This window comes from Euprymna scolopes, chromosome 14, assembly GCF_053919585.1.
Source record: "Euprymna scolopes isolate OS-2025 chromosome 14, ASM5391958v1, whole genome shotgun sequence".
NCBI lineage: Eukaryota > Metazoa > Mollusca > Cephalopoda > Sepiida > Sepiolidae > Euprymna > Euprymna scolopes.
In genome coordinates, this window is record NC_136495.1 from 82,033,094 (window position 1) to 82,059,305 (window position 26,212).

The following is a 26,212-nucleotide window of genomic DNA, read 5'->3' on the forward strand; positions in this document are numbered from 1 at the left end:
TCTCTCTGTTTCACTTGTTACTTCTCTTTACGAATTAGTAGCAACAGTAGTCACTGAAGCGACGTGGTTGCTATGGAAACCAGTCATAAAAAAACGTCGCTCACCTCCTTACATATTTTTACAATTTATTTTTTTCACACTATAGATGAGAAGGTGGTCTATAAACTGTGATAATTGTTTGAAATTTGGTCGAAAAATGAGTGAGCCGTGAAGCTTTAAAGCAGTTCTAAATGACTAAAACTGCCACTTAACCATATATTAAAACACGGTAGTGTTTGAATGATTAGTGCGAACACTGGCGAAACATTTCTTCGTCATCTTTGTCAACGGATCGGTAGGCGGGTTTAACCGGCTTTCTTCAAATAAGGAAGTTTCTAGGGAATATCAAGGAGAATGACATTAGGTTTTGCATTTCTTGCAGGGAGGTTACTACCTCCTTCAACATACGGCGCCTGGTATTGACAAATAGTCATCCACCTGGTATTGACAAATAGTCATCCAACTGGTATTGACAAATAGTCATCCAACTGGTATTGACAAGGCTTAACTTCGGTGATCTACCCAGAACCGGTGTGTCAACGTGATTATGCAGTATATTTTTACACTCGCTGTGAAAAAAATCCTTTGGATTCGCCAAGAGAGAGTCAGAGAAAGGTGACGAAGGGAGATAAATAGAGAGAGAGAGAGGGGGTAACTGTTTTGCGTTAGTACTTTTAGCACGGACTTTAGCAGAACCGGAAGTACGTAAAAGACGCAAGCGAGCGAAAAAGCTTATCTATGAAACATGTTTAGTGTTTGGTACAAAACGAATAGTTTGGCGCCTCAACAAAACTTGCGTTCCAGTTATTCTTAACTTAGCTCTATAGATGTTTCTCCATTGACATTATTCGAGATAAAGGCTTGAGTCTATTCCCGACCTGTCAAATAAGCGGGACATCCGACGGAACTTCCTGGTGTTCAGAATAAAGACTTTTTATATTTAGTGGTTGCAAAAGATTTTAAATTTAAATAAAATTTTGTCAAATGTTGATTTATATATTTTTCCATTTTTATCTTTGCCTTATTTGTTTGTCGTTTGATGAGAAGTTTTAAATTTTGTAATTGACATGGTTTTTCTTCCCAACAAAACTGACTGCACCCCCCCATAAATGGCCTCGCCGCCATTCCTCGTTGAACGCAATAAACCAATCATAGCGCAAGAAATATTCTTCAAAATCTGACGCGTACTTAACATTCGAAAAACAGCTTTTTTTTCTTTGTTCCGGTATTTTTATTCTATATCATAAAAAAATACTAGTCTCGGCCTCTGACTGAAGGACCTCAACAAATACAACAGGAGACATCTCCTACGACTAGTGTAAACACACGTCACAGAACTCTCTCTGTATTATCGATAATGGACTACCAAGTTGTATCAACTTCTCTTTTCGTATAATGTTCTCCATATAATTATCCACAGCCACTCAAAAAACTATTTTCAATAATTGTGCTGAAAAGCAAAATAGCGTCCATTCGCAGCTGAAAATTTTGCTAACTGCATTTCATTTCCTCTGATGATATATATATATATATATATATAGTTATTTATTTATAAAATATATATGGCGATTAAGCTACACTGAATATTCGGCGTTTCATCCACTCTACGATTCGTCACGCATAAACCTGACGAATCCTAGAGTGGATGAAACGCCGAATATTCAGTGTAGCTTAATCGCCATATATATTTTATAAATTACTAACTAGCTCTACCTGCGTATTGAGCACTTTTGAAGTAAATACTTAAAGTTTACGCATAAATCTATACTTTCGTATATTAATTTTATGTGAGTAAATGAAGTAGTTATATATATATATATATAGTGTATTTAGGCAGCAGTCTTTCATTTCAGCAAAGATTGTTAAAAACAACAGCATTCTACTCCTTATTTATACCTTTTTATTTTTTCAATTTTTCTAGTGATCATTTTTGTGTTAAAATTAAAAAATGGTGCATCCTTTATATGTATAAAAAAAGAATAAAGCGATTAGAACAATCCATCTATAATATAAATCTCACCTGTCTGTTTAAATGTATGTATGTATGTATGTATGTATGTATGTATGTATGTATGCCTAAACCTTTCGACAGAGGCGACGGATTTTCACGAGATCTGTATCGTTTTGAGGTTTGATCCTTCGGTCGACAAATATCGAAAACTTGACTAATAACATTAATTTCTTCACCCTCAACTGGGTACTTTACTACAAGGAGGGGTCGCTTTTTTCGCCGATATTTTCGAAAGTCATCCTCGCTTTTCGATTAACTAGCCTTAATTTAAACCTTCGCCACTTCCGGTTTGGCGATGGACACAACGGCAAAGACGTCACATTTTTTTTACTTCCTTTTTTTTCCTTCGCGGTACGGATTCGAGCCTGCATGCCTACTACCACTTTTTCTTTCAAAACACACCTCCAAACACCCGGACAACGCCGGATATCCAGGCTAGTTATAAATGAAAGGGAATATCACGATAAAAACATTACAAGAGAGAGAGAGAGAGAGAGAGAGAGAGAGAGAGAGAGAGAGAGGGCTAATTTGGGATTTGTCTTTTTTAAAATTCGATTTAAATGGTTTTGCAAACTCAGTTTTTATTTATTCAAATAATCAAACTTGGGTTGAATGGATAGCCTCAACAGGTCACATGTTTATAGTAATATATATATATATATATATATATAATGTAAGAGAGAGAGAGAGAGAGAGAGAGAGAGAGAGAGAGAGAGAGAGAGAGAGAGAGAGAGGGTGGATGGAAAGACGGTAAATAATGAAAATATTATCTTCAATTGAATTATTAATGACCTGCAACAAATAGAATTTTCAATGTTTATTTTTTGTTGTTCTTTTAATATCATCTCCAGGGAGGGTTAAGCACAAAGCTATAAGGGGGGGGGTGAAAAAATAGCGCAAGATACTAGGTGAAGTATATTCTGGCCTACAAAATGACTGAGCAGCCTCGTCGACATTACCAGTTTTATTAACAATAAACTCCCGTTTCTCAGAGAGAAAATAAAGCCTGGAACTTAGTTCAATGTTGTTTTTTTATATATCAAACAAAAAATGTTTACTTACGACATTGCGTTACCATGATGCCGACGAAAAGCATGAACAATACAAAATCTAAATTTGTCATATTTGATTTCGATTGTTCTTTTCTTCTCTTTAGATTAAAAGTCCTTTTTTCCTTTTCACGCGAAGAAATCAATTAATGGGTATTATTTAAGGGTAGACATGGAACCGTGTTGTATCGGTTGTGGGTCAGTCTGTTTAAAGTGGTCCTTTTGGGGAGATAATTTGTGAATTTGTTTCTTTGACAGTGGATATCAATATATTCTGCCCGTCAATCTCTGGGGCCAATGTGTAAAAGGCAGTCTGAAGAGCGAACGAGAGGAGACCCAGCTTGGAGAAGCTACATCCGTGTAATGAGTACCTTCTACACACTCAGCATCTGGGTAAGTGGAGTCACGAGGACGGCGGATGTATCGTTTGTTGGTGAATGAAGAAGAGGAGGAGAGAGAAGAGGAAAAAAGGACAAATAAAAAAAGAGGAAAAATAAAAGAAACGTCAAAAGAGGAGAAAGAAGTTTAAAAAAAAGTCAAACACTAAACCTTTTTCGTAAAAAAGCTTTCTCGCTCGTTTGCGTCTTTTACGCACTTCCGGTTCTTCTAAAGTCTGTGCTAAAAGTGCCAAACGCAAGGCAGTTACCCCCTTTCTCTCTATTTATCTCCCCCCCTCACTTTTCCTATCTATCTCTCTGTCTCGCTCTCTGGGCGAATCAATTCTGACAAGTTCGGTAAAACGACTAATTTGTTTATTTGAACGTTTAATGCTCCTCCGCCCCGAAGCGATGCAACAAGCATTCACATTTTTTATGAATGGGTTGCACACAATATTTCGTAGGAAAATGCCAAGTGCAACTTTGAAACGTCAAATACAACTATTTTTCTTCAGTAGAAAATTTGAAAAGCATAGAAATGGCGAAAAATATTTATTTTGTCGTTTTCTTTTAATTTATTGTACATGAAATGAACACAATACTATAGCAATGGTTACATTACAACAATAAAGTAATAACTGAAGAATAAAGCAGTCTCAGAACAGGCGGACCTCTGAAATGGGGGGGTCACTTCTTACACACAAAAAAGGATTATAATTTCAGTTTATGTACTGACAACGCGTGTACTCTCCTGTCCGATCTCGAATTGCTCAGCACCGAGAAATGAAGTTCATTTTGTAGTTTCCAGCTTCACGCGCACACGAGATTATGCGAGAACGCACGTAATAAAATGCTGGCCGCCATCTTTGTTTTTCCTTTTCTCGGCCTGAACTCAACTCGCTGAGCACCCACGGTAAGACTTGTTTTTTCTTAGCTTCTAACCACAATAACATAGACAACAAATTTAGTCATGAAGTCCTGAGAAATTTGGAGTGGGGTAGAGAGTCGTGGGTCTTTCTAATCGTCTACGAAACTTTGAGATTACTGTTAGTCGGTACCTTTCATCACAATACAGCATTCATACCATGGACTTAAATCTACTTACAGAACCACAAACGTTTTAAATATGCAAAGATTATGTACATGTGTGCGTGTAATATTTTTTTTATTATTAAATATGGGCTGTAAAATTTTATTGGGGAAAAAGAAAAAGTCTTAAATTTGTAATAAAGTTCAATAAATAGTAATGTATATACAATGTGTGAAATGAATGATGGGGAGTGGGAAGATTTAGAAAAACACCAAAAAGAATAATATTGAAACCAAACAAAATGCTTATTGGAGTCAATTAGTACGCCCCCCCCCCAAACCGTAATCGTTGTCTAAGTGTTAGAATACCCACTGTTTTCTTACACCGTTATTTCATTACATTAAAACAGAAATTACATTTCTAGTTGGTGCTGGATATGACCTTAAACTATATCCGATGGTGAGGCCAAAGCTTGCGGGCTTTGTGGAGTGTGGAGCCACCCCTTAATTACCATTGCTCCCAGGTCCACTGACCCGGAGTGGTAGTACATGTTAGGGTCCCAACTATGGGTTAAATAGAAACCGACTCGAAAAAAAAACAAATATTCTATTAAAAAAATTTTCTTCAAAATCATTGAATTCGGCATTAAATAACCTGAAAAGGGTTGATATGTTGTAAAACAAAAACAACCAAAACAACCTACATTTCTAGTTTAAGGAATAAATAAAAGATTTCAATCACGTGAAGATGAAATTACTAGCGAGTTCATTTATCAGATGCCGAAAATAAATAAAGAAATCGTAACGAAGTGACAACTGATGTTTGTTATTGTAAGTAGAAATATTGAGCTAGCGAGCGTAGAAACGTAAAGAAAGTTGGAAAACAGTCCATGGTCCGATAAGAGAGGAGGGAGTTATTAATTTATGACCCTCCTCTTTCTTTATTGTTATATATTAAAGTCAGATTATATATATATATATATATATATATATATATATATATATATATATATATATATATATATATATATATATATGAGCACACATTGTGGGGCATTCAGCTGTAGAGAGACAATTATTGTTAGACAAACAATAATAAAACTCGAAATAAATTAAAGGTGATAAACTAGCAGGTAATTGAAACGGGGCTTCGTATCGTAGTGGTAACACACTAGCCACAGGCGGTTGTGGGATCAATTCTGAGTATTGTCACGAGTATAGTAACGATCCTGAGTATAGTATACGGCAAAATACGTGTCCGTGGATAACTATTTTATTTATAATAATTTATTTATAATAATTATTTATAATAATTATAAAACTCAGATCAGCTTGCTTGCTTGCTTGGGCGTTTAAACCATCCATCCGGCGTTTGAGTTCCGGTTTCAAAGAATCCGCCTGCTTACCTATTTTATAGCCACCCTGTTTTAAGTCTGATATTAAGAGCCACTGTTGCTATTCAAAGCATACACAAGATCAACAATATTTTTTTATTTTAACTTATTTTAACGTGTTTTCCTTACAAATAAATGTGATTTAACCCCGCAAGTTAAAAAAATAAACTGTTTTAAATATAAATGTACAATATATAACTATAATTATATTTATAACCATATTTACTGCTTTTAGTAGCGCTCCCGTGGATTCTAACGATTTATTTTTTTCAAACCTAACTTAAAAACATATTTTCTCTTCAAACAGAGTGGGGGAGATAAAAACTTGGTTTTTATAGTGCTTTTAGTAGGACCTTCTTTATTTTAATTAGTGCTTGCAGTAGTGCTCTGAAGGCTTCCTAAGTTTTATTTTTTTATTTATCACTTAAAACTGTTTTCTCTAGATAATAAAAGACAGTATAATCTCAAAATCACTTTTTATTTTGAACATTTTTCATCTTAGCCTTTAAGGGTAATGGGTAGACTAGTAATTAACTAAATACGTAAACAATAAATAATGTAGTTATGTGTGTATGCGTGTGTATCTATAATAATTATATATATATATATGCAACTAATATATATATATATATATATATATATATATATATATATATATATATATATATATATTAGTTATACAGAGGCTTCCACGAAAATCCCCGTAAGGAATCGTCAGGCTAAAGTTAATTAAATTCATGTAATCGAGTATTTTTATTTATACACATGATGGTCAGTCTAGCTAGCTAACAAATCATATTCATTGTTTTTCCCTTCCATAGATTAATATTTTCAAATGGCAAAACTTCTCTCACCAAAGGTTCGGTTGACTTTTATTTCCTCTTAGTTTATCCTGTGTTGCATAGGAATGACGCACCCTTTTGTGAATATGTCGAATTAATAGGTTACCTTATTTTAATACGTGCATGCTTGTAATAGTTTTTCTACTTCAAATGTTGTGTTACAGTTGTTTATTACTTCACTTTTAATGCATTTTTGTAGTCTTCAAAGTTTAAATTTCAGAGTTCTCATTCAGGCATAATTTATACGGGATGTCTAAATTTCTACATGTATTAGCCTGTCGTATTATTTCCACTCAAGTATTGGCTAGCATCTCTTTTTTTGGAGCTACCAGTAATAAGTCGCTATTACTGTTTTTATTTGACATTTTTGTTTTATTGAATGTGTTTTTATGGTCGTCATACGTGGTTTTAAAATCTACGGAGTTCATAGTCCCGTATAATTTTTGTTACACTAGCTTTCTTTTGCAAATATTATGGCATTGTAAACAATGCTTTTGATTAGTCATTTATTTTATAATGGACAAAGTGCACGAGTTCTACATTTGCAGCCTTTCTCTTCATTATTAATTTTCTTATTTCTATTAAGGTGATTGCTATTAGGGTTTGTGTTATTACTATATCTAGTGATTATATTTTTGTTTCTTTTAATGATTTTTATTGTTATTTTTTATGCATGTTATTATTATTTCTTCATTACTACTCCCATTTAGTATTTTGTTGTTATTATTAATCAAAAAACAAAAGAAAAGAAGTACAAGTCAACTAACTTTTGTTTGAGAGAAGCCCTGTCATTGCCTAGATGGAAATCTCTGTGTAGCCTAATCACCATAAATATATTTTCATAACTTAGTCGCTAGCTCTCCTCACGTATTGTTGAAGTAAATACTGAAAACCGACACATAAAGCATATTTCCTTATAACGTTTATGTGGATGCTTGAAATAATAATTATATATTTTTTAAATTTTCGCCTCACTTTTTAGCTAGTTAGTAACAGTTTACAACTAATATTATCTAACCACATAAATTTGTAATATTTTACTTATCAAAATAAGGAAAATACAATCGAAAATTTGCCTGTAACCCAAACTATGTCACAGTTCTCAATAATATTGTTTCTGCTTTGTTCATATTGAGACTTGAATAGTAACAAATATATGCGCTCTCAGAAGTAACATATTTTTGTTTATTAATATTCTGCTTGAAAATTTCTATCCGTCAATTGACTAGTAGTAGTAGTAGTAGTGATATTTATGATTTACCAGAGTGCAAAAGTTCATACTATAGTAATAATATTCTCCAAGTTAATTCTTAAAAAGCTGTACACAAATTTAAACTGATATGCGTTAAATCATGCTCTTAGCTTGTAAAAGGTTGAGAAAATCGTCAGTGGGGACAGTGTAGCTTTGACTGATCTTTAAGTGCCAACGGAAATGGAGAAAGAAGTGTAAAAGAATACGAGAGAAGGAGGAGAGAGAAAAGAAGGAAGATGGGAAGGAGGCAGTCACAGAGAATGCAGTGGGAGTTTAACGATGCAGAATAAGAAGGCATAAACGGAATGAGAATGTAGTGGCAATCTGAGAAAAAAATTTTTTTTAGTTAGAACACGTGATTAAGTTAACAACTTCATTCTACTACTGCTAACTACTGCTAGTTGTTATTATTACTATTAATACTACTAAAACAATAAACGCGTATAAATCAACTGAATGGCATCAAACCTAACACGAAACACAGTTGGAATAACAGGTGTGTAATAACAGGGTTCGAATTTATAACGTATGTTGACTTTTCTGATATTTTTCCTGTGAAGTGAATCAGTTAATTACATGCCTTTAATTTATTGTTGTTTCCATCTTTACAGAAATTATTGTCAGAACCTTAATGCCATAAATAACGTTGAAAAGATGTAAAATTTGATGAGGAGTGTCTGCTTCAAATCGATCATAACTGGATTATCAAGGGTTCAAAGGGAGATGGATCTAGTGAAGTCGATTTCTGACATTGATTGCTGCTCTGTGTGAGCCAATTTCGAATCCAGTTACATTCATAGCACCAATTTAACTATGGATGTTAGCAACCTTCACATAGTCCCTCTTGTAAGCACTCAATTATAAAAGAAAAGTAGAAAACATGACATTATATAATTTTAAAATATATGACCAAAAACAGAAAATAATCAAATTCAATTAAATGCCGACGTCATAAACGCACCCCCTTAAACATATTGTAATCTAATGAGACAAAATAAGGATTGAAAGCATTCGCACGATTCCTTAAATTCTCACCTCTTCTCTTCAGTGTCAAATCTCGACTCTCTTCTATCGAAATTAATCCATATCAAACCACACACTTCATGATCTTAAAATATCATTTCATATATAAAAAGAAAACAGATCACCACTTACATTTTTACACGATACAAGACAAAACTGGCTCTCAATACACCGCACCAAACACAGTTGGCTTTTAATATAGGACCTCAGACACAGCTGATTCATGCTACACAACCCATGACAAAGCTGGTTCTCACTATACGACTCCAAGCAAGCATAACTGGCTCGCACTACATGACCCCATACACAGCTGGTTCTCACTACACGACCCCAGACACAGCTGGTTCTCACTACAGTTAGACTTCCATTCACAGCACAGCAGTACTAAACTTGCACTCCGTACACAATTAGACACAGATCGTCCTTCATATTGTTGTTAACTTTCGAACACAAAATGTCCGTCGACTCGAATCGTAATTATCTTCTCCATAAACTGTCAACTTTAAATTTTGAACAGATTGATATGTTCTCTTCGGTGCTAAACTCTCGACTCTCTCTTCTCTTGACTTCGTCCTTCCTAACGTGGCCAATAGATTTATATGCAAATCCATGCATTTCAAACAACACATATAACCCATACACAATTTAAATATAATCATAAACCTGGCGTCACATATGATAAAATAAATTCAAATATAACCATAAACATGGTGTAATATGATCTTAAACATATGATCAACTAAATTCACATATATAAATTCACATATATAAATTCACATATAAGAACATATGATTTTAAAGCATATGATAAATAATTTCACATATAATCATAAACATGACATGATATAATTTTAACACATATGATCAAATAATTTCACATATAATCATAAACATGACATTATATGATTTTAAAACATATGATCAAATGACCTCACATATAATCATAAATATTACATTATATGATTCTAAATATATGATTAAATGAATTTACAAATAAACATAAACATGACATTATATGATTTTAAAACATGTGAACAAATGAATATATATATATATATATAATTATAAAATAATATTATATGATTTTAAAGCATATGATCAAATGAATTCGCATATAATCATAAACATTAGATTATTTTATATTAAAACATATGATCAAACGAATTCACATATAATCATAAACATGACATTATACGATTACAAAATTTATGATCAAATGAAGTCACATATAATCATAAACATTACATTATATGATTTTAAAACATATAATCAAATGAATTCACATATAATCATAAATATGATTTTATATTATTTTAAAACTTATTATCAAATTAATTCATATATGTACATAAACATAACATAAATAATAATAAACATGACATTATAATAACAATAATAGACATGAGATTATATGATTTTAAAACATATCATCAAATGAATTCACATATAATCAGTAACATGACATAATATGATTTAAAACGTATGATCAAATGAATTCGCATAGAATCATAAACATGACATTATATGATTTTAAAACGCATGATCAAATGAATTTATAAATAATCATGAATATAACACTGTATGATTTTAAAACATGTGATCTAATAAATTCACATATTATAATAAAAAACATGACGTTATATTATTTTAAAACATATGATCAAATGAATTAACATATAATCATAATCATGGCAGTATATGATTTTAAAACATATGATGAAATAAATTCATATATTATCATGAATATTACATTGCATGATTTTAAAACGTATGATCAAATATATTCACATATAAGAATAAACATTATCTTATATGAGTTTAAAAAGATTAATCAAATGAATTAACACATACTCATAAACATTACATTATATGATTTTAAAACCTCTGATGAAATTAATTCACATATTAATAAACATGAGACAACATGATTTTAAATCGTATGATCAAATAAAGGCACATACAATTATATACATGACATTATATGATTTTGAAACATATGATCAAATGAATTCACATATAGTCATGAAGATGACATTATATGATTACAGACATATGATCAAATGAATTCACATATTATTATGAACATGATATTATATGATTTTAAAAAGTATGATCAAATAAATTACAATAGAATAATAAACATACCATTGTAATATTTTAAACATATGATCAAATGAATATATATAACCATAAAAATAAAATTATATGTTTTTAAAACATATGATCAAATGAATTCACATATAATCATAAACATGACATAATATTATTTTAATACATATGATCAAATGAATTCACATATAATCATAAACATAACATAATATGATTGTAAAACATACGATAAAATGAATTCATATATAATCATAAACATAACATTAATTAATTTTAAAACATATGACCAAATAAATTCATATATAATAAACAAATGATGTGTAAACATATAATCAAAGCAATTCGCATATAATCATAAACATCACATTATATCATTTTAAAACATGATCAAATGAATTCACATATAATCATAAACATGACGTTATATTATTTTAAAACATACGATGAAATGAATGCACACATAATCATAATTATATTATCATGTGATTTTAAAACATATGATCAAATGAATTCATATATAATCATAAACGTGACATTGTATGATTTTATAACATATGATCAGATTATTCACGCATAATCATAAACAGAAAATCATATCATGTTAAAACATATGATCAAATATATTCACATATTATCATAAAAATGACATTATATGATTGTAAAGCATATGATCAAATAAATTCACATGCAATAATAAACATAACATTATATGATTTTTAAATACATGATCAAATGAATTCACATATAATTATAAACATGGCATCATATAATTTTAAAACCTATGATCAAATGAATTCATATATAATCATAAACATGAAATTATATTATCAAATTAATTCGCATATAATCATAAAGATGACCTCATATTATTTTAAAACATTTGATAAATTAATTCACATATAATTATGACCATGACATTATATTATATTAAAATATATGATCAAATGAATTCGCATATTATATAGAACATGATATATGATTTAAACACATGATCCAATGAATATGTATATAATAATAAACATATAAGTATAGGATTTTAAAACATATGATCAAATGAATTCATATATAATTATGAAAATTACATAATATTAATTAACACATATAATTGAATAAATGCATATATAATCATAAACATAACATTTTATGATTTTAAAAATAGTATTAGATGCATTCGCATATAATAACAAACATGACATTATATGATTTTACAATCTATGATCAAATGAATATATATATATTATCATAAACATAACATTATATTATTTTAAAACATATAATCAAATGAATATATATATATATATATATATTATCATGAACACCATTATATGAATTATACATATATCATAAACACAACATTATATGATTAATACATATGATCAAATGAATTCGCATAGAATCATGAACATGACCTTATATGATTTTAAAACATATGAAAAAATGAATTTACATATAATCATAAACATTACATGATATGATTTAGAAACATATGATCAAATTAAGTCACATATAATCATATACCTGACATTATATGATTTTAATACATATGATCAAATGAATTCACATATATTCATAAACATAATATTAAATTATGCTAAAACTTATAATCATATAAATTCATATATATATAAACATAACATGCTATGATTTAAAAACAATGATCAAAGGAATTCGCATATAGTAATAAACATGAAATTATATGATTTTAAAACATATGATGAAATGAATTCACATATATTTATAAACAGACATTATATGATTTTTAACATTATCAAATAAATTCATATATACTCATAAACGTTACATTTTATAATTTTAAAATCTATGATACAATGAAGTCACATATAAACATAACACTGGCATTATATTTTAAAACGTATGATCAAATTAATCATATATTTCCATGAATATAACATTATACGATTTTAAAACGTATGATCAAATAGATTCGCATATAATCATGAACATGACATAATATGATTTTAAGACATATGATCAAAGAATTCACAATTAATCATAAACATACCATTAAATTATTTTAATACATATGATCAAATGAATTCACATATAATCATGAACAGGACATTATATGATTTTAAAACATGATTAAATGAATTCACGTGTAATCCTGATCGTCATATTATATGATTTTAAAACGTATGATCAAATGAATTCATATATAATCGTGAACATAACATTCTATGATTTTAAACATATGATCAAATTAATTCACATATAATCATAAAGATGACATTATATGATTTTAAACATATGATTAAATGAATTCATATATAATCATAATGATGATATTATAAGATTTTTAAACATATTATCAAATAACTCGCATATAATCATAAACATTGCATTATATGATTTTTAGACATATGATCAAATCAATTCATATATAATCATAAACATAACATTATATGATTTTAAAACGTATGATCAAATAAAGTGACACATAATAATAAACATGACATTATATGATTTAAAACATATGAACCAAGGAATTCATATATAATCATGAACATGACATTATATGATTTTAAAACGTACGATTAAATAAATTCACATATAAATATAAACATGGATTATATGATTTTAAACCTATGATCAAAAAAATTATCATAGAATCACAAAAATGACATTAGATGATTTTAAACATGATCAAATGAATATATATTAAATCATTATATGATTTTAAAGCATATAATCAAATGAATTCACATATAGTCATAAAATTGACATTATATGATTGTAAGTCATATGATCAAATTAATTCACATGTAATCATAAACATGACATTATATGATTTTTAAACACATTATCCAATCAATATGGAAGTCACATCAAGCTAATTTTCCATTTTAATCTTAACGAACCATCTGCAAATCTGTTTCTGGAAGATATTTCAGTTTTTTTTCTAATCACAAACGAAGAAGGCTCGTGAGAGTCATGTACGATGGAGGGAATCGATTTAGGTAATAATGGCACATGTAAAAAAGTACGGTTAATATGGCACAAGAATATTCATGGGCAAAATGGTACATTAGAAAAATATAGATGAAAATCTCACAATGAGTTTATGAAAATCTAGAATAACATTACCTAAAGGGAAAATATAAAAAATGTTTATCATATAAAAATGAAAGTATATTTAAAAAGCTATAATAATGAAAAGTCTTATCCATAATTACTATCCATACTCTCTTCTAAATTTGTTATTTATTATGATGGCCTCTTGTCCAGCCAACCACCGATGATATATAAAATATATGATAGTGATATATTTACATGATATATATATATATATATATATATATATATATATATATATATATATATATATATATATATATGTATATATATATGTATATATATATATATATATATATATGATGGTTACGTCGATATTAGGTATTTTTCCTGTTGTGTTAGCGATAGAATAAATATTAATAGATGTTTAAACTGTGCAAATGGCTACCGATTCAGTTTTTTTTTTAAATCCTGCTACTCAGTCGGTCTGATGGGATGAGTTCATTCCATCAGATCTAACTATCAAGAACCCGTTGAAAAAATATTTCATAAGTAAAAAAAAAAACATTAAAAAAAGGATTTAATCAAATCTACTTTTAGATTGAAACGAAGCAGAGAAAAAAAAAGCAAAAGGAGGGAGCGATAACCTCTCCTTCCTCATTTTCAGCAAGACTCAGCCTCATTTTTTCACTTCTTGAGTAGTAAGCGTGACGTTTCCCCATGCCTGGGGAAGATGAAAAAATAAACCGGCCTGAGGCAAGTTGGTCCATGTAACGTTTAGGTGCCTGTTTCCCTAAAGCGGAGAATATCGACATATCCAAATTAGCACAGCAAAATGATATCATGGAAGCTGAAACGAATGCCGACAAAGAAATGCACATATAACGACAGATACGTTCAGTGAACAAGATATGAAAACAAAACAAACTGTGAGTTAATGTTTGAACTATTCCCGTCTCGCTATAAAAGACCCCCGTCTCAGACTGAAAACCAATTATTTTGTTTAATTGCATAACTTCCAGTCACGCTATACTTTCTTCCATTTTCAGGACTCTTGCTCAGCCGATAATAGTCAGAAATATTCCATATCCCATATTTTGAATTTTCATTAATGTTTTCATTCTCTATATGTTAATAAATTTATTTTGAATTGTTTGAATTCTCTTGACTTCGTTATTTCTCTCATTCGTTGTGTTCGGCCATTTTTATTTCGCATTCCCGTTTGTCTCATAAAAATTAATCCACGTTTCTTGTTTCAACCTTTCTGTATAGAAAGGAAATCCGTACCCTAATGGGACCTTACGCGAGTCATACCTCTACGCAGGAAACTTGTCTGCATAAAACCTTTTAAAATGATCCCTCCCTTTTTTCTTTTGCTTTCATATCCCTTTCCTTTTTTTTTACCCTTGCTTGTCACGCGCGCGCCCTCCGTATCCCCAAATAGGGGAGGCATAAGTGACAAAAATGTGTCTTCGTCCAGAATAAGAAATAAGTTGTGATTTTAACCTTACGAGAGTCATACATCTACGCAGGAAACTTGTCTTTATAAAAGAAATGTTTTATAAGAGAAACCCTTTTTAAAAGAATCCCTCCACTTTTCTCTTGTTTTCATATTTCTTTCCTTTTTTACCCTTGTCACGCGTGCGCCATTTATATCCCCAAACGGAAGAGGCATTCGTGACAATATATATATATATATATATATATATATATATATATATATATATATATATATATATATATATATATATATATATATATATATACTAAAACGGAAGAGGCATTCGTGACAATATATATATATATATATATATATATATATATATATATATATTCGTGACAATATATATATATATATATATATATATATATATATATATATATATATATATATATATATATATATATATATACTAAAACTAGTCAGGTCGCGATCATGTCTGGAGAATCATAAATTGAGTTGCCTTAGGAAAAGATTGCGAACCATTTCTCTTTGATTTCTAATGCAGATTTATCAAGGCTTATTTACCTTTGTGTTAATATAATTTTGCCTCTTTATTCGGAACTGGCTTGGGATTAATTCTTTTTATAATCATTTAAAATGTATAGGTTTCTTTCAGTAAATAACTTGAGAACATATAAATTGAATTTAAGGTAAGTGATTACTGTTTGTTTCAGAGAAAGAAGGAAAAAAGGAAATATGACACACCTTCCTTCTTTTTGATTGGTCGATTCAAAATGCAGGTAATTATCCTACGTAATTGTGGGGAATTTGTATTTATGTGATTTTTTTTTCAGATTCATTGGATATCGGTTGAGCAAACACGGCGCTTCCAACGGAGAAATTCGTTTTGTGTGCGAACGAAATAAATCTTTGGAGAACCATTTTTTATTTGAGAAAATGACCTTCTAAAATATAATTGAATAATAAAGTCTTGCTAGTAAGTAAATTTTGGAAATATGACGGCTTTCTTAATGTCTTACACCGCCAATATCTGAAGCAGAAAGATAAAACTTTCATGCCATGAAGTCATCATAACAATGCAGTTTGCAGTCCCTTTTGATCCATTCGAGCCGAATAAAAAACTAAGGAGCATTACTTTTGAAATGAACTTATATTTCATAATTAATTTAAAAGAAATGATGGATCCACACATGTCGCAACAAAAATATTGCCAAGTATTATTTCTAGGAACAATTTTATTTCAAAGGTTATATGTTTCATATTAGGATGACAGGCAACACAAAAACACGCGCTTGTTTTTTTTTGTTTTAATTTTTAAAAATTTAATTGATAAACACTAACAAAGAAATTCGCCTCTAGTATGAACGGGATAGAATTCTTAGGGGCGATTTTCTGCTTGAGAAATTCACCGCACGAAAACTGTAAAATTGAATGGAATATCATATAATGCTATATACTATAACGCAATAATTGAATATAACACAAGAATGCGTCCAATTTTAGAAATGTATCTGTATCAACTTATGCTGAGGTTTATATCTTCGTTCAGCATTTTTCTTCCAATGAACTTATGTTCCCTCCAGAAACTTGAAAATGGACGCAATAGCATTTTTCTGAATTAACAATGAAGAAAAACGCATAGTATTTTCATTTTAATGAGGCATTAACGTGATATAAACTTTACAAAATTTTACGAAAGAGAACATATTTCATCTTGCTAAAAATAAACCGTGAAAGATTTGGTGTAAACGTTGTTCAAGATGTGGTTGGGTGTAAAACTCTTACGTTCCACCTACCGACCGCTGTGTATAAATCCGTTATACGCTCGTGTCGTCGTTGTCGTCACGGTGGTCGTTGTAAGCGCAAGTCGTTGATCGTTTGTTGACACAAAACCAATCGAACACCAAATATTAAGTTTTTGATAAGTTTTTTTTTTGTTAAAGCAGAGAAGAACAGTCTAGAGACTGATTATTTTCGTATATGTGCGTATATGTGTGAGAAAGAGTGATGCAGGGAGAGAGAGAGATAAATAGACCGTCTCACTGCAACTAGCCACATTGCTCCCATGTTGAAGTCAGACCGCATTCTTCCTTTTTGAAATTTCGCTAGCTAGAGAGAGAGAGAGAGAGAGAGAGAGAGAGAGAGAGAGAGAGAGAGAGAGAGAGAAAGACCCTTCCCATGGAAATCACATGGCCTCGTGACATCCACCATCACTATGACCTTTGACTTTTAAACTTTTCCACTCAAACACCATCTTTATTATGCAGCTAAAACAAAGCTTAGAAAATTTGGGGGAAAAAACCCCAAGAACGTTTATCCATTTAGGCTTCCTTTTTCATTTTTGTATGTTATAATGTCAACCATTTTCATTTTAGTTTTCCTTTATTCCCCAAATTTTCTTGCTGTTCTGTTTTTAAAAATTAATTCGAGCATAGCACTTGTAATTATATGGAATTTATTAAATGTATTTTTAATCGGAGACCGGCCGTAGGTGGACTAGTAAATCGGTCTAGTCATATTAAAGACTAAAATGTGGTGCTTGATAAATACTCAGTATTATAAGATGAAGACCAAGAGCAAGTGGAGTAATTCTGGTGGAAAAATAACACCCTCCCCTATATCTCGGTGTTGTAGCCAATGAAAAGGGAAACTTCGTGTCGCCCTCGAGTATAGTCCACATTTCAACGAACTACTCATGTTTATTACTCATATTAATAAATCCATACAGAGGCGGAAATCCACCCCTAAAATTCGAAACGTTAATAACGAACATCAGACTTGAAGCTAATAGTTAGATATGGCGAAAGTTGCAGAACAAATAGAGGGAAAGTAAATTTTAAAAAGTCAACCAAATTCAAAACGAGTCGGATAAATAATCCAATACCGAAAAAAAAAAAGGATGTTATATTTGTAGTGAACCACTTGACTGGATCCATTATATAACTGTAGAGTTGAATGTGATAATCAAAGAGGAAAGGGCCCCCGTGTGTGTATGTCGTGCGGTCATACAACTTACCTTCGGATGGGATCTGAGAGAAAGAGAAATTAAAGATGGCAGCCATGGATTTATAAGGTGTAGTCTCGTGAAATCTCACGAGATCTCATCTTCCACTGCACATGTATGCAAATGGAATGGGGTCAGTTTTCTGATAAAATGTCTGTTGGCAGAGGCAGTGGGGAGAGACGTGCTGGAAGTTGAGAGAGAAAGTTGTCAGTGACGAATTCTAGCTGGACTTTTGCTTATTGTATTTGGTTTATTTTGTTTTGCTGTTTACCAGCCCATTTAACGTCAAGCTATTTCGGTATAATGGGGGATAAATTCGACCTTAAATTAATACCGGAATTCGACGGCTTGACCCCGGTACTTGACTTGGTGGAGAAGGTGGAACTGCATTTTCTGTTGTCTAGTGTGAAGAATATTGAACATGTGGTTCCTCTACGTCTGTCCGGCGGGGCTTTCGCAGTATATCAACAGCTTAGTCCTGAGGAAAAACAGGATTATGAAAGGATCAAGGCGGCATTATACAAGGCGTTCACTATCGACCCCGCCACTGCTTTGGAGCAATTTGAGGCAAGAACCTTGCATCTCGATGAAACTGTCGACGTTTATTTGGCCGAGCTGACGAAATTGACGGTGTTGTTTGGTGGGCTGCCTGAGCGGGCCTTGGCATGCAAATTTTTGGCAGGGCTCCCAACCGGAGCAAAGCAACTCCTGCGGACGAGCTCAAGCATAGCTTCATTGTCCCTTAACGACCTGGTAGACTGGGCCAAGACCGTGATGAAGAACACTTATGAGATAGGAGAACCGGTAATCGCTGCTACACAGCGCGCATTAAATGAGGATAGATCATCCCAGGGGCCCGTCCCAGAGGTGAAGTTATGTGTTATAGGTACAATTACCAGGGCCACATTGCGAGGAACTACCGGCGGCGACTGACAGCTATTCGCTGCTACCGATGTAATAAGACTGGTCATATAGCCCGGGATTGTTCGGGAAACGGGGTCGGGCCAGCGTCGACCTCTTCCCCAAACAGAAATTAGATGAGGCGCTTCCGACCATTCAGGTCTATGTCAATGAGACATTGTGCTCAGCACTCTTCGACTCTGGGTGCTCTTGCACCGTAGTGAGTGCGGGCCTCTGCCGCACTTGGAAGAAGAAGACTACTAGATTAACCACCCTCAGTGGAGTGACGCGGACATGTTGTGGGTGGGCACTGTGAACATTCGCACTAAAACTGGAAATTCAGCTAACATGGAAGCACTGATAGTACTCGAGAAACCGCTGAGCTTTGACCTGCTCTTAGGCTATGACGCCATCAGAGCTCTAGGTGGTGCTCACATAACATAGACGGGGGCGATAGTTTCAGGAGAAGGTTTCAGTGTGTGCTGCTTTGAAGATTAATCAGCCAGACTTTATTGTCGAGTTTGACCAGCAGCAGAAGGTTTGGGCAGCCGCGTGGAAGTGGTCAGAAAACCAAGAACTAGCCAAACTGCGAAATGAGGTAACAGAGTACCATGTACCCGACCAAATGAGGCCTGCATATGAAGAGGAACTTCGTAATTTGATCAAGGATGGCTAGTTAATTCCCTACCCATATGAGAAACTTGGACCTCCCAAAGGCCTGATTCCGCTGATGACAGTCGCTCAGCACAACAAAGCAAAAGTGAGGCCAGTGATGGACTATCGCGAACTGAACGCGCATGTTGATGCATTCACGGCAGATGCTGACGTTTGTACCAGCAAGATACGAGAATGGCGCCAGCAGGGTTCCAATGTGTCCCTGCTGGATCTAAGAAAAGCATACCTGCAGGTCCGAATCAGTGAAATAATGTGGCCATTTCAGACGGTGGTGTTTGCTCGCAGGAGGTACTGCCTTACCAGACTAGACTTTGGGCTGAACATGGTACCCCAAATAATGAAGACTATTATTAACACTGTGTTGTCACAGGAAAAGACTATAAAAGATGGGACATCGGCGTACCTTGATGACATATATGTGAACGAAGACATTGTGTCATCGTCACGTGTGAGGGCCAAACTGGCTGAGTTTGGTTTGACGTGCAAGGATCCAGAACGTTTGGTGAATGGCGTTCGTATCTTGGGCCTGAACGTTCGACAGGAGCGAGGGACTTTGAAATGGAGGCGCAGAACTGCAGTTCCTGAAGTGCCCGATGTCTTCACGAGGCGAGCAGTATTCTCCTTCTGTGGAAAACTTGTGGGGCACCTACCAGCGCGTGGATGGACTCGCGTGGCAATAGACATCATAAAAAGGAGGGCAAGCGCAGTCACCAAAGGCTGGGATGATGAAACAGCCGACGATCTGTTGGTTTGCATGGTGAAGGAGACCATCGCAAGGGTAAAGCAGGATGACCCCGCCAAAGGAGACTGGTGCGTGTAGAGAGACAAACTGAATGTGTGGGTGGATGCGAGCTCTCTGGCAATTGGTGTGCTGTTGGAGAAGAATGGTGCTGCGATTGAGGACGCTTGCTGGTTGCGACCGGCGAGTGACGCTACTCATATCAACCTGGCAGAGCTAGATGCGGTGATAAAAGGTATCAACCTGGCACTCCAATGGAAAGTCAGGAAATTACGCATACACACAGATTCACTATGCGTGTACCACTGGATATCAAACACACTGACAGGCAAGACTAGGGTGCGCACTAAGGCAGCCAGCGAGATGCTGATCAGACGGAGGTTGGAGACCGTAAAAAAGCTGGTAACAGAGTACAACCTGTCTGTGGATGCGGTACTGGTCACTTCGAATTGCAACCTTGCTGATAGGCTCACTCGGGTGCCACAGAGATGGTATGAAACCATGAAGAAGAAAGCCGAGCCAGTACCATTATGTGCCGCCTCTACTGAGGTGGCGGATGGAATCAGGAAGATACACCACCTTAGTGGACACCCCGGAGTGAGACGGACATGTTATTTTGTGCAGTTGTCCAATCCGTCGGTGTCCAAAAGTGCAGTGAAAGTGGTAGTCAAGAAATGCCAAACATGCCAGTCAATCGACCCTGCCTCGGCCAAATGGCGGAAAGGTTAGCTGAGGGTAAGCACGACTTGGAGCCGACTGGGTATGAACATAACCCACTACGGCAGCCAGCACTTCCTCACTCTGATCGATTGTGGACCGAAAATGTTTGCAATCTGGCGCCCGTTAATAAGACAGGATTCCTCCAGTGTAATCTGTGAATTGGAGTCCATATTTTATGAAAGGAGGCCGCCTGAAGAGATCCTCACAGACAATGACACGGCCTTCTGCAGTGGGGAGTTCAGACGTTTCGTAGACGAGTGGGGGATCCAGCTCAAACACAGATGTGCATATGTACCAAGTAGCAACGGCATAGCAGAGCGGTGCCTTCGAAGCGTGAAGAGGATCGCAGTAAGAAAACAATGCACGATCACAGAGGCGGTCTATAGATATAATGCAACTCCAAAGGATGGCATGACTGCTGCAAGCGCACCCACCAATGCGATCCATTGCTATCGAGTGCGCACCAAGGACACTAATGCCCGTCTGTGCCTGATCGTCAGGAAACCCGAGGACCGTATCAGTTAGGGGACACTGTTTAGGTGAAGCCTCCCAATAATCGATGCACCAGCAGCTTTCAAAGAGGGCGAATCACTGGCATTATCAGTGAGCAAGTCGTGCTAGTCAATGGTACTCCCCGCCATGTGAAGGATATCTGGCCTACCCTGAATACGAACCAGTTGGTGAGTAGCAGTGATGGTGAATCGTCCAACAATGACCTGTGGATCCGTCCTATTCCCCACGATGGTACCACTGTGAACCCCAACACTGACGCTGATAGTTCCAGTACCCCTTCTGAGAGCTCCGATGAAGATGAAGAAGTCTAGCCTGATGGTATGACTGTACGCCCTAACGCTGATACTAATGGTTCTGACACATCTTCTGAAAGCTCCAATGAAGATGAAGTAGTCCAGCCAATCCCCCTTCGTAGGAGTGCCTGCAACAAACGTCCGCATCCACCATGCAAAATGTGTGGTCTAGAGACCAGGGGGGGTTGTAGAGTTGAATGTGATAATCAAAGAGGAAAGCACCCCTGTGTGTATGTGTCGTGCGGTCATACAACTTATCTTCGGATGGGATCTGAAAGAAAGAGAAATTAAAGATGGCAGCCATGGATCTATAAGGTGTAGTCTCGTGGAATCTCACGAGATCTCATCTTCCACTGCACATGCATTCAAATGGAATGGGGTCAGTTTTCTGATAAAATGTCTGTTGGCAGAGGCAGGACGTGCTGGAAGTTGAGAGAAAGTTGTCAGTGACGAATTCTAGCTGGACTTTTGCGTATTGTATTTGGTTTATTTTGGTTTGTTTTTTACCAGCCCATTTAACGTCAATAACAAAATAAAACATAACTGTTTTAAATTGTTAAATGGGTATAAGAATGTCGACGAGATGACACTAATGTAATATTTAGTTCCAAATGTCCAATGATTTGTAAATATTTCAATCAACTTAAAATTATGCATTCAGATGCTTATTGACGGAGTTCTCCTATTGCGTCGTTAACTGGAACAAAGTCTTCATTTAATTATCATGAAATTAATTCAAATGAACACGATTTGAGATGAAGGATTTATTCATATCGATCGCATGAAAGGAAAAAGAAAGAGATAGATAGTGGCTGAAAGGAAAAAGAAAGAGATAGATAGATAGATAGATAGAGGGGAGGGGGAGATTTAGTTTAAGCGTATCGCTTACGTGGTTAACATCATTTTGTGGTACCGAACTAAAATAAACAAAGCCTGTGAAATAAAACGCAACAACAATGGATAGGGCAACTGTTACAAAAATGAAATACTTGATTCGTGATTTGCTAAATTACACATTTGCGCTATTCTCGTGAAATTCAAAACGACACAAGCGGACACGAGTGTTATTAGCGTTAACACTTACAGCATTCGGGGTCATAATCTGTTTTTAAAATCGACAGAACGACTTTTTCGGAGCATAATTAGGTTATTGTCGTGCAAAGGAAAATTTAAACTTCCGCAATAATTTATTTGTATATAATCACGAACGAAATGTGTAGTATGTCAAGAGTCGTGTTGAATGTTAAGTATTAAATAACCCTGCTAAAAATATTTGAGGTTACATGAAGTAAGCCAAAGTAAGAGTAAGTTGCCGAAAGAACTACAACCGCCATTTGATAACGAACGACACGTGTCAATTTCTGCCGACCAACATTCTCTTTCGAAACAAAACCGTTTTTGTATTTATGAATGCATTTTTGAAACGATTCAAGCCGACTGCCCATGAAAGCACGAATCTTGTAGTCAGTCAACAGAAAATGACTCTTGGTCAAGCTAAATATCTCGATCGTCCAAGGTCAAAGTGTCGTATTTGACAAAATCTACTCCCTAATTCAATCCCCACTTTTTTACTCCTACTTAGTCGGCTGGAAAATAGTGGGCGGTCTATGCTTAGACAGAGGTCTTACTAAGCTGTCTCTGATTTTATTTGTTTGTTTTGTTTTATCTTTTCTAGGATATTTCTTGTTACCCAACTCCCCATCTTTTCCTAGTTTCGCCATACATCACCTTTTTACGGTTGTCTCACTCTCCATTATTTATTATTGTGCTGCCTCACCGTTTTTTCTTTGTAGTCTCACCAGTCATCTTTTCTTGTTGGACCACCCTCATGTTGTTTTTCTTGCACACCTCCGGATCATTTTCTTCTACCCCCACTACCCATTTTTCCTTCTTGTTTCCGAATTCTTTATCTTTTTCTTGTTGTTCTACTTCTATCATTTCATTCCCCAACTTTTCTTGTTATCTCATCTTATTCTTTTTCTATAACTCTCCACTTATTCTTGTTTCTTAACTCATGTCTTGCAATTTTGTTTCTTGTTTCCCCAATCCACATCTTTTCTTATTTCCGAACACCCCATCCTTTCCATTTTTCTTTATTAAAACTACATATATTTTTAAAGTGTTGAAATAGAGTGTGGGAAGATTTTACCAGGACCATTTGGTTTACTTCATGTTGCGGTGGTGGTCAAAAATTGTAAATTTACATTATTAGTTTTTGTAACTGATATCTATTAACTTTTTTTCGGACTATTGTCTTCATCCACATTATGTACCCTTTTAATATGTTGACATGAAGAGGGATACATTAGTAGAGGAATACATTATTAGATACATAAGTCATTTCTTCGGATCATTTGTTTTATTAGACGTTGTTTATGATAAAAATGCAAGATAACTTTATTAATTTAGGTAACTGAGACATATTAACTCTCTTCGGACTAGAGAGGAGTACATATTTACTTTACCTCCCCATAGGACAGAGTTAGAAAGGAATTATCAAAGTACCAGAACCATTTGCTTTACTCGCCGTTGTCTGGGGTTAAAAACTAAAATTACAGTGTTACTTTTTTTAACTGACATATATTAACTCACGTCGGACTATTGCATTTTAAACGTTACGTATTTTCTTAATATGCTTATATGAATAGCGAAATTATTTAGAAATTTATCGGAACTATTTGTTTCACTCAATTTTGATCATGGTCAAAAATTGCAAGATTACCGTATTACTTTTTAGTAATTGATATATATATATATATATATATATATATATATATATATATATATATATATATATATATATATATATATATTTGTTATTGTACACTGATGAGAGGTAATGACCTTGAAACACGCGTGTACGTAGATTACTGTTTTAAAAATAATAAATAAATAAATATATATATATACACACACACACACACACACACACACACACACACACACACACACACACACACACACACACACATATATATATATATATACATATTAGTCCTCGCGGGAAAGAGCAGGACACAAAATGTTTTAAATAATAATAATAATAATAATAATAATAATAATAATAATAATAATAATAATAGAATAACAATAATAAAGACTTTCGTTGGCGAGGACTACTATTGACCGTAACCAGTTATATAGTTCTTTTGAAATTTTCATCTCTATTTTTCTCGTTATGTACTGAATATTTGTTAATAAAACCTATATGAAATATGTTCCTTATTAAATTTTAAAGATTTTCTATTCTGAAACAAGTTAAAATAATTTAATCTAAAAAAGTTATTTTAAAGCTTTTGTCAAAAAAATTCAAATTTTCTCATTATTCAGACCTGTATTACAAAGAGGGATTGCAAAAAATGAGTTGTGGTGTGAGGAGTAATACAAACTGAAGCAGAGAATATTCAGACCTGTAATAATACAAAGACGGGGTTGCAAAAATGAGTTGTGGTGTGAGGAGAAATACAAACTGAAACAGAGAGAATTTTCAGACCGGTAATAATAGAATAAAATAATATAAAAATTTAATTTAAATTGAATTAAAAAATTACCTTGGATTTATTTTAAATAATGTACATTTTGTTGCAATTTAAAAACATTATATTTCATCTAGCAGTTAATGATATAGATATAAAATTTTCCAAAATTTATAAAAGTGCACTTTGAAGATAAATAAATTTCAAATTGAATCTTGCACCTTTATTTTTAAAGCCTATAGTAAAAATATTTTGTTTAACAATTTTCA

The 26,212-nt window shown here is 33.4% G+C and overlaps 1 protein-coding gene across 1 annotated transcript in view; it reads right to left on the bottom strand.

Moving 5' to 3' along the window:
* Window positions 1-3,498, bottom strand: part of LOC145293134 (uncharacterized) — a 62,473-nt gene extending 58,975 nt beyond the window's left edge. The window contains exon 1 of the mRNA XM_080139540.1: window positions 3,113-3,498. Within this exon, the coding sequence (XP_079995666.1) occupies window positions 3,113-3,173 (61 nt within the window). The 5' untranslated portion in view covers window positions 3,174-3,498. The remainder of the gene's footprint in view (window positions 1-3,112) is intronic.
* Window positions 3,499-26,212: the final 22,714 nt, after the last annotated feature.